The following is an 11,019-nucleotide window of genomic DNA, read 5'->3' as shown; positions in this document are numbered from 1 at the left end:
ATTTTGATTTAACAGACTTATATGGCAGATAGATCCATATTCCCTACAGCTGTATTTCTCAAAGTGTGGTCTGAGGACTCTGGGAGTCCCCCATGACTCTCTCAAGGGTCCACAAAATCAAAAATTATTTGCCAGATATTGAAGATATTTGGATGCCATTCTTATATTTTTTTATTTGTTAAAAATATAGTTTTTTCATGAAAAATATTTTATTATGTTAATACCTAATGGGTTTAATATTGTCATTTTATATGATTCAATAAATATTCTACAAATGTGTCAATTCTAATTTTTAATATGGTAAATATAAATAAATATAACCCATGGAAATAAAAGTTCTTTTGGGGTCCTCCATAATTTTTAAAAGTGGGAAGGGATCTTGAGAGCAACAAGTTTAAGAAACTCTGGACTACAATATATACAGTATCCAGATCTATAAAGTGATATAAGATCAAAAGATCCTCAGTATCAGCTGCGGAGAGAAGCTTGTTTCCTTCTTGTGCTGTTTGTGGGTTTTGTAGAGGTCTACTTGGGACAGTTAAGAAACGAGGTTAAATCAGCAAACTTCAGCTCTTCTGTAAGTCGTTTTTTTTAAAGCAGGGCTGAACTGCGTTAACACCGCCCGTCGTGCAGTGACGGGTTTCTCTCGGTAGAGGCCACTAGTCTGACCCACCCTGTTCCTCCTTTGCCCGAGATACAGCGGCCTCTCTGGCCTCCGCGATTCTATGGACTTAGCATAAGCTCCGCCTTTTTCTGTGAGTGGAGTAAGTAGGAATGAAATATTTCCGGAACTTAAGAACGGGGACTGCGGGGAAGATTTTCTCGGTCGAACGCTGTTTTGACGGGTTATTTGATGTAGGATCATGCCGGGAGTTGGGCTGCTGTGTCGCGTAGGATTGCGGCGGTTGGTACCTGGAGGCATCCTTGGTTCAATTCCCGGGACAGCGGAGGCTGCGGAAGTTGGACCTAGAGGGCGGTAAGTCTGCCGAGGGGAGGTAGGATTGTTGTGCTACACGTGTAACTCTTCCTGGGTATCCTTTTGTTTGCATAATAGCTCCCCCTCCCCCTGGTCTCCCGTTCGCTTAACAATGATAAGAAAGATAGAAATCCAACAGGTGATAACCACTTGTCTCTTCGTGAGTGTTTAAAGCTTTTCTACTTTCAGGAGATGCACGTGAGCAGGCGGGGTGGGGACAGTTTTAATTCGGAGACAAGAGTTCAGAGAAAGGCTTTTGAGCAGGGTTGATTCATCAGTCCTTCTGGGTCAGTGCTATTCCCCGAGTAGCGTTGCCTGTAATGCTATAAAATTAGTCTTCCTCTTTTCTCTCCCCTCTGTGATCCCCCTCCCATGCCTTTTCGTTGGGATTGTATTCGTGGAGAGAGTAAAGGATTAGATGAATTTGCAAGAGTGCATTTTAAGGATTCGCATGATCTAGGTAGCAGGAAACTGAAACCGATTTCCAGGAAATTAGCCCTTATAACCTGGTTTACATATTTATCTCTGTTGCTTGCTGGAAATTTGTAAAAGTTGGCAACATGAGATGATTTAATGAAAAGGCATATTGATATAGACAAGTGGAGAAAAGTTACACAGTTCATAAATGATGCAGCCTAAACTTTTACCCCATATAAAGTGGGATAGGGTCTCCCTATTCACCCAAATGGAACAGTGGTTTCTCAGCATGTTGATATATATATATTTGAAGGACTTTTGTTTATACCAGTATGGCTGACTCTTTCGTAGTGCTGCAACTTCTCCATTTTTCAGTCTGATACATGTGTATCCCTCACTAAAAGTTTTTCCATGCTGCAACCTTAAATTCCCAGATGCCCATGAGTCAAGTGGCTTGAAATAAAGCTGGCTTAAGAAATCCCTTTTCAAAATCAACCCCTTCCTCCACTTTGGCTATAGTGAGGGCATGATGTTCTGTCTGGACTATATTTACATGGTGCATCTTGGACCAGTTAAAAAAAAAAAAAAAAGACATATGCCATTTTGGTCAGTTGGACTATAGGAGAAACTCTTGTCAATTTCACCTGTTTTTCTAAAAAAAAGTACATCTTTTCCTGTTCTACTGTTCCATCAATGAGCTCATTATTATTATTTTTTTAAATAATGAGAGCCAGTTTGGTGTAGCGGTTACGGTGCTGGCCTAGAAACCAGGAGACACTGAGTTCTAGGTCTCCCTTAGGCATGAAAGCCGTCTAGGTAACTTTGGGCCAGTCACTCTCTCCCAGCTCTAAGAAGATGGCAACAGCAAACCACTTCTGAAAATTTTGCCAAGAAAAATTCAGGGACTTGTCCAAGAAGTCCCAAAGAGTCAAGACTGATTCAAAAGCGCATGCGCGCGCACACACATACACACACAATAGTGAGGGGAAAACTTAGGGCTGATTTGTATGACCAGCTTGCTCCAAATACAGCCCCTGACCATTTCCTGAGAGCAAGAATGCGCAGTGTCATCCTCCACCCCACCCTCTTTCAGTCCACCATGAAAACAACCTCCACTTTTTGACTATGCATCAGAAATAGTGATTTCTGACATGTACTGGCTCATGTAGAGCTGTCTGGTTTGCCCACTGCTATTAATTTCATTGTAGGCAAACACCTCAACTCCAGTTGCTTACTGTGTGAAGTAACAACTGCATACCTCCAGTCACTGGTTGCTGACTTCTGGTTTCTTTTTAACCACTATAGTACATGTCCCACCTCTGCTCTGCAAGTTGCATTGGCTGCCAGTTTGTTTCCGAGTCTAATTCAATGTTCTGGTTTTGACCTTTAAAGCCCTTCATGGCATGGGACCAGGTTATCTGAGGGACTGCCTCTCCCAATTACATCAACCCATCCCATTAGATCGGGCAGAGAGGGCATGCTATGGGTTCCATCTGCAAGGGACCTACTTTCGATGGGTCCCAGGAGATGGGCCTTCTCTGCCATGGTGCCCGCCTTATGGAACATACTTCCCCCCAAAGTTAGGTTAGCTCCATCCCTTTTAATATTCAGGAAGGTCCTCAAGACCTGGTTATGTCGCTAGGCTTGGGGGTCCCAGGGAACCAACATTTTAAGGTGGCTCCCCTATTGTGGGTGATATGTGATTATTATATTTCTTTCTCCATTTTGTGGTTTGTATATTCTAATTTTTAATGATGTTTTTATTTTTAATAAGGATTGTTTATATTTTTATAATGAGTGTTTTATAATGTTTGTTTTTATATTGTGGTTTTATTTGATTGTTGTATATGCCACCCAGTGTCACTTCTGGTGAGATGGCGGCTATATAAATTTGATAAATAAATAAATAAAATAGTACACCAAACTGGCTCTCCTCACACATATACACTTTCTCTTTGTATACCACTTCATTCTCAGGTTGCAGACCTGCAGCAGATAGAGTTGAGGAGCCTCATTCCTCATTTTCCAAATATGGCATTGTCCACATACTGAAAAGATCTAATGCAAGAGTTCATGAATAAGATACTCGGTATTCTGTATTGCATCCTGTTCCTACTCTGCCTGCCATCAGTTTCATGAAATATTATAGCATGGTGTTTTAAGAATTATGTTTACAGTATCTGAATGTTTAGCAATTATGAATTTGCTACCTCAGTTTTATTTCAAGGCTGCCAGTTGAATGCTCTGTTAATAATCAGTTCTGTGGTTCAGTTCATTTAAGCAAAAGATGCACACATCTAAGGCCTCCTAGGATCAAAAGGTTCCAAAACCGTTTATGACTTCTAGAATGGTGAGGAATTATTAGTATATGGGGAGTGATCTAATTACCTGTATTTAATTCTATTTTGTTTTAATTAAAATTCAATTACATAGAATCAGATCTACATTTGATCTTGCTACGTCCATTTATTTTTTCTAATCCTGCTTACTTTTTGGAATGCAGCCCCTAGCAGAGTAGTTCTTAAATTGTTGGACCCAGTTACTCTTTTTCCCAGTCTTGAATAATGGTATTTCCCCCTCCCTCCCAAAAAGACTGACTCTTGTTTTACATGAGCATGTTGGCAGCAGCAGTCCCAAACTGGATCCTTGACTCACAAACAAGCAATTACAAATAGCTCCTTTACCCCCAGGCTATGCCCAAATTACCCCCCTTTTAAGAACTGCTGCCCTAACATTTCAATTAAAATCCAGGGGCTGCCTTCAAACTAAAAATGTTGTGTATTTCAATGTAAACTAATAACAATTGCTTTCAGATCCTAGCCCACCCCAGCTATATCTTTTTTGGGGGGGGGGCATAGACTGCAAATGTTTTCCAATCGTGAATTATGACAATTATTTCCTGAACCTTTCTTTATTATTGATAGCTTGGGCATAATAAAAATAGCAAGTCAAGGTTACTGCACTGGAGGTTTGAAAATGCAAACGTGTATTATTCTGAACCCATTTTTCATCTCTTTGGTAGGGGCCTATGGTTGGTCACAGTTCGGCATATTATTTATAATACCACATGGTGGGATGAGCATCTTTCAGAAGAAAATGCTGAGTTCCTTAAGAAACTTTCAACAGAAGAACATAAAGCTCAAATTGCTAGTAAACTTTGTCCTCTGAAAGATGAACCTTGGCCTCTGCACCCATGGGAGCCAGGTTGGTATACAATATGATGAAGAGCTAAAGTAAAGTAACTATTCTGCATATATTTGATTGGATATATATCTAATTCTTTAACCAAAACTGTACTTCAAACAAATGGGTTAGGTCCACTGGAATTGCATCGCAGGCAGTTAACTGATTCTGTTCCTCTACTCTACTCTGAAAAGTTTGTATATTTTATAATAATTGCCAGAAGTCTATGCCAATTATGTTGGTATGTAAGTCAAATAAAAGTATTTCTGTAAGTACTTAATGTGCAAGTCTGTGGCATGCAGGATTCTCATGCACATCTCCATTATAATAATTTATTAAATGTGTCTGCTGCCTGACTCTCAATGACTTTGGGCACCCCACAACAATCAAACAAAGAAATTACACTAAAATCAATAAAAGATAAAAGATAAAGATAAAAGATGGCAAGTATGACAGACCAGATGGAAGGAAGCGAGGGATCTCCCTCTCCCTCACCAAAGGTCTGGGTGAAGAGCCAGGTCTTCATGCCTCTTCTAAACAATAGCAGAATGGGGGCCATCCGGATCATTCTCGTTCCAGAGAACAGGCGCTGCTACAGAGAAGGCGCAACCACATAGCAAGTTGCTGTTTGTAGGATCCGTACATGCTGTGAACTGGCGTAAGTATTAATCTGCCATGACTTCCTGAACTCCAGTAGGTTTGAAATTTAAGAAAGGACTGTTTCATTCTTTTATCCACAGGTTCTAGAAGAGTCGGTGTTATTGCAGTAAAGTTGGGAATGATGCCGTTATGGACCAAGGAGGGTAAAAAAATACCTGTCACAATGCTTCAGGTAAGGCAAAAGAGAATACATAATAGTTATATTTAATTTATTACAAATTGCACTACACATACAAATTTCAATATAAAAACCTCCAGCTTGCAAGAATAAATTTAGTAATAGAGTAACCTACATATTCCAACCAGGTAAAACAGTACTTTTAGAATAGACAGTGGTTGGATTTGCATAAAAGTTGAAATGCTGGTGGTTGTTCACAGTGTGCTCATGGATGCTGCCTGATAGCTCCAGCTTGGTTTCCATCATGGAAGCACTATAATGTTTAGGAATTTGCCAAAAAGAAAACAGCATCATATCTCAAGCAGGATTTATATCTTACTGTTTTAAACAAACCAAGCATTCCCAACATTAACTCCTTTAGATTCTAGGTTGGAAAGAGAGCTACAAACTCTTGGCCTCCTGGAGGGCTGTTAAAACCTGATTTCCCCCCCCCCCCAGACATTAGGGCCAAGATGTTGAGGGAGTCTATTATACATATGTTTGTTTCCATGGAATTGCTGTATAGTGCCTCAATTTTTTTTCTTTTTTTATTGAATTATTTTAATTGGTTGCAGGGTTTTTATGTTGTTTTTAGGATTGCTTGCTGACTAGAGTTATGTATCTAAGATGGCAGTCATATAAATAAATAAACATACCTCACACACATAAACACACCAGAATAGAATCTCACACCTTACCATCTAGAGGTGGATGTAAAACAGGAGCTTCATTGAAGCCAAAAATAAAATGGAAGTTTAGGAGTTAAACCTAATTGCCTTTTCTTCCCCATGAACCATACTTTGGGATTACTTCATATAGAAAAACAAATATGTGATAACCCTGAATCATTTGTTGTAGGTTCAAGACTGCCATGTTTTAAAGTATACACCTAAAGAAGAATTTGATGGAAAATCTCCCGCTCTAACTGTTGGAGGGAAAAATGTGTCTGAGTTCTATGTAAGTCTGTTTTGTTTTGTCTTCTTTTCTTTCGGAGAGGGACATCAGATTTTATTTCATGCTCCAAGCGAATGCATTTTTAGGAAGGAGATGTCTTAAAAATGTAAAAGATTGCCTTTTTTGTTTTTTGTTTTTTTTAAGGAAATTTTATATGTGGCTCAGTTTGTCATAATTTCTTGAAGGTGACCCTATGCCTTAATAAATCTTTTTCATGGAACATTTATAAAGCTAACCAAGATATTTGCCTTCCTATTCTAGTATCTTTAGTGTTTTGCTTATTTTATTTGACTAATGATTAAATGTTACAGGTATAAAACTATGCTTGGATCATCCAGAAATCATACCATATTAGGCTATGCAAGAAGGTTTTATTTATTCGTTTTACTGCCTTTTTAAAAAAATATCATTTTTTAACATGCACATATAATTGTGTGGTAAAGTTTAGACATTCCTCCTCAAATAGTTTAAATTAATCCCTAAGTGAAGAGAAGCTGACATAACCTCTACATGGTTCAAAATTAAACATCTATCTGTAATTTTGAGTGCATAATTACTATTTATGTGCAGTTGTCTGTAGATTCAAAATAAGAAAATCATGAATATGGCAAAGGCAAAAGTTTGGACACCTTGCAGTTAATATTTTCTAACACCTCCAGAAATAACTATATCCAGATGTTTCCTATAGCCAGCTAAGAATATTTTTATTCATTCTTTTGGGTTTTTCCCCACCCTTCCTCGTAGAACTTTTCTAGCTCAGAAAACTTGCATGTGCTGCATGTTTGAGATCTCCACACAGATTTTCAGTAATACTCAAATCTGGGGAATGTGAAGTCCATTCCATTTATCTTTTTTTGCTTTTACAGGTAGTCTTTGTTGAACAACCACTCGTTCCGCACCTGTTCAGAGTGCTGAACAAGGGGGACTTACGATAGGTCCTGATAGTTGCGGCCGTCGCAGCGTCCCCACAGTTACTTGTTCACAATTTGGGCATTGGCAACTGACTCATAATTATGACAGTCCCAGCATCCTGCAGTCACATGATCCCCATTTGCAACCTTCACTGCCATCTGACAAGCAAAGTCAATGGGGAAGCTGGCAGGAGGTTGCAAATGGGGATCACGTCACTGCAGAATGCTTCAATAGCATGGGATTTGCCTAACAATGGCAACTGGGACTGCCTCAACTGCCGCCATAAGTTAGCGCAGTCACATGACATTGCGCTTTGCAACCATGTTGCTTAGTGATGAAGTTGCCAGTCCCAATTATCATTGTTAAACGAGGACTACCTGTATATACTTCGCAATTGATTTGGAGTTTACTTCAGCTTGTTGCCTTGGTGAAATATCCAACCTTAAGTCATTTTTGGTTTCTTCTCTGGTTAGAGGATATTAATTTCTAGGGTATATTGATGTTTAACTGAATCCATTCTTCTTTCTTCCTGCACAGTACTTTGCACCATGTAGAGGTTGTGTCAGCTTGTGTTTACTTAGGGGTTTGCTGAAACACACAATTTGACCATCATGCCTAAAGTCTGCATACAACTGTATATATGTATTTTTACTCAGTTATCTTACATGGGACTCCAAGTTTATTATTAAGATCATTTTCTGGAATTGATGAAACTCATAACTTGGTTTGGAAAAAATACTCAAACTCCAAGGTGTTCCTTTGAGTACCAATGTTCTCCTGGTTCTTCTATTTAATTAGCTAACACAATTAACAACAATGAAATAAATGTCTGTAACTCCAGTTGTCATTTAGAGATTGGTAACCTCACTTCCCCATATACTAAAAGAAATACATTTTTGAGAACAAAATAGAATAAAATGTAATTGGTATATGTGCCAATGAATTAAAAAACACTTCTGACTTCTGTTCTACAACCAATATTTCTATGCTTCTTTAGCGCACTATCATGGATTTAGGGTCTGATTTTCCAGTATTTTTAAATTGATGTTTTTATATAAGTTAATGTAACTATGTGTTAAATAGAACCAATATCTTTCATGGCATGGAATGGTGTACATTTTGTTTTCTGGCAGGGAACTGAAATGCCCCCATCTATACTTTTGGCATCAAACAGATGTACAGAATTTGCTTAAAGGTTTTCCAGAGAAGGAGACAGAAAAGCATGAGAGGAGATTGTGGAAGGAATAGAGTTGTTGCTAGCTAGCCAATTTGTGCTTTTAAACCATCCTTTGAGCTAATGAACTCTTGGATAACTCGCAAATCATGGTTTACAGGCCACAGTGGCTTGATTTGCACAAAATATTAAGCCAGAGACCAGCCTTGATTACAATGAAGCTTAATCTAAAGAATGGATATTGTTGGTATTAGAAAATCTTTTGAGGGAAGGGTTTAAATTACTTTAGCTTTAATCTCCAAAATGAACTTGTAAGGATTTCCTGACACAATTTATGCACAACATTATACAGGGCTAGTAATCTACAGATTTTTTGGTAATGCAATCTCTCTTCAAAATTCATCTGAAAGATCAAGCACGTATTTTTATTGGCAAAGCTTTGACAACCACTGACCATCTTGCAGATGGTGATTATCGAAGTGTGTCACTGCTGTCAGTCATGTAAATTGCTTTCTGCAAGGATCCATTTAAACCCCAAAATTCATCTATGTTGACTTCTTGCCTTTTCAGTTTTCATTCACTGAGTTTCCATTTAGTTAGTACGATGAGAGGGAAGCTCAGGGGAGCTTCTGAATTATTCCACAATAAGCAATTGATAAATGATGATGTTCTTCTTTGTGTTGGCTATTAATGTAAGCACCTGTCATTAAAGATGATTTTTGTCCTATGAATTAGGGCTAAAATTAAATTTTACAGGGTCTGTCTTTTTACCATTTTCACTATGGCTGCCATTACAATATTGTGCTGAACTTAGATCTCACCACTTGATTTTTAAAAAATATATTATTGTTTATCTAGCACCTGGGTTAAGGAGTTTAGTGGAATTTTTGTTGGGTAGCAACTTCGAATATATAATTGAACTGCATATCTTTAAATACTGCATCAACTGCATTTTAATGCAAGGTATATTGCAGCTATAATGTACTACTATGTAATGTACACAGATTGCACAGAGAAATAAACTATTCTTTAACATAGAGGCCAGTAACATTTTCTGATCCTATTTTGAATGACCTAGATCACTTCTCCCAAAAATTGCGCTAAACCTCATAGGAGTGTAAAATCTGAAATATTTCACTGAAGTAACCCCAAGATCTCTCAGTATCTCACAGAAGAACATTAACAAACTGTGAGCTTTGATGCTAGAACATTGCAGTCTCATGAGATTGCAGTATTGTCCTGGAATAACACCAATATTGTATGTTGTTTGGGGAATTTTTATTATTTTCATTTTAATTGGGAAATGGGGACGGGCAACGTATGGCAAGTTCTAAGAGGATAGGAAGCAGCCTGCACAGGTCTTGAGTTTATATTCTTTCCCCTCCTTGCAATGCAGATGCAAGAAACAGATTGGCCTTTATTTTTCATTTGGGTAAACTGTAGTTTAATCTTATGCCTGAATTCTAATCTCTCATTAATCTTAAATGTGACTTGTTAAAAAGTCCCAGTTTTGAGAGACATTGTTATAAATCATACAGGTCGTCCTCGACTTACAACCACAATTGGGACTGGAATTTCTGTCACTAAGCAATGTGGTTGCAAAGCGAGATGTCACATGACTGCATCATTTAGCGACAGCAATCCCAGCAGTCCTGGTTGCCATCATTAACTGAGAATTGCGGGTTGTTAAGCGAGTGCCCATCCCAATCCAAGCCATTCTGGGCTTGGTCCCTCCCAGCCCCAATAAGGTGAGGGACTGCCTCCAAATCCCCCCACCCACCTATCTCCCTCCCATTGCTGCCCTTTTGGCTGCCTTGTTCCCTGCCTTGTGGGGCAGCAAGCAGCCCCAGAACCACGTGGCTCTGGGACTGCTTGCCATACCCCAGAAGGCCACAGCCGCCCAGCCCAATCCCAGCTGCAGTGGCCCTTGTCACCTGCTGCCCTGCACTCCACCACCCCAGCTGACATTTGCTGTCTTGTTGCTCCCACTGCTGAGGAGGTGTGGCAGGCTGCTGGGCTGGGCTGGGTCTGGGCTTCGCACTGCAAAAAAAAAAAAAGTAAAAAGCAGCCCCTGAGCTGCAGTGCAAAGGGGATTTTTGGCACACTGCCATAGCACAAAACATTTTTGGCACGCTGCAACTCAGGGACTTTTTTACTTTTGTTTTTCACAGTGCAAAGCCCAGCCCCAGCCCGGCCCAGCAGCCAGGCCGGGCACGCCTTGTCAGTGGGAGCAAGAAGATGGCGAAGGTCAGCTAGAGCAGCAGAGGCTGCAGAGTGCAGGGGGCCAAAAGGACAGAGATGGGGAGATGGGGGGGGGAGTTGAAGTGCCCCTATGGTCGTAAGTGTGGGTGAGCTGCCAAGTGCCCAATTTTGATCATGTGACCACAGGAATGATGCAACAGCCATAACTTCGGGCACAGGTTGTAAGTCCCTTCAGCGCTGCTGTAACTTCAAAGGGTCACTGAGCAAATGGTTATAAGTTGAGGACTATCTGTACTTAATTCTTAGTTTGCTCAGGCTCAAAATAATGTAGACCTGTGAGAGGGCAAAAAGTATACTGGCTCATTTTGGGAATGTTAAGCCCTC

At 39.6% G+C, this 11,019-nt stretch overlaps 1 protein-coding gene across 1 annotated transcript in view; it reads left to right on the top strand.

Moving 5' to 3' along the window:
• Positions 1-793: 793 nt before the first annotated feature.
• Positions 794-11,019, top strand: part of MRPL3 (mitochondrial ribosomal protein L3) — a 33,085-nt gene continuing 22,859 nt past the window's right edge. The window contains exons 1-4 of the mRNA XM_007433545.4: positions 794-976; positions 4,416-4,597; positions 5,317-5,408; positions 6,252-6,350. Coding sequence (XP_007433607.1) covers positions 864-976; positions 4,416-4,597; positions 5,317-5,408; positions 6,252-6,350 — 486 coding nt within the window. The 5' untranslated portion in view covers positions 794-863. The remainder of the gene's footprint in view (positions 977-4,415; positions 4,598-5,316; positions 5,409-6,251; positions 6,351-11,019) is intronic.

The sequence above is a fragment of the Python bivittatus genome, unplaced genomic scaffold (genome assembly GCF_059951505.1).
Source record: "Python bivittatus isolate LINGU-HERP-01145 unplaced genomic scaffold, Pbiv_v1 ctg000610_np1212, whole genome shotgun sequence".
NCBI classification, from domain to species: Eukaryota; Metazoa; Chordata; class Lepidosauria; order Squamata; family Pythonidae; genus Python; species Python bivittatus.
Note: the sequence above shows the minus strand (reverse complement) of the source record. Positions and strands in the feature narration are given on the sequence as shown.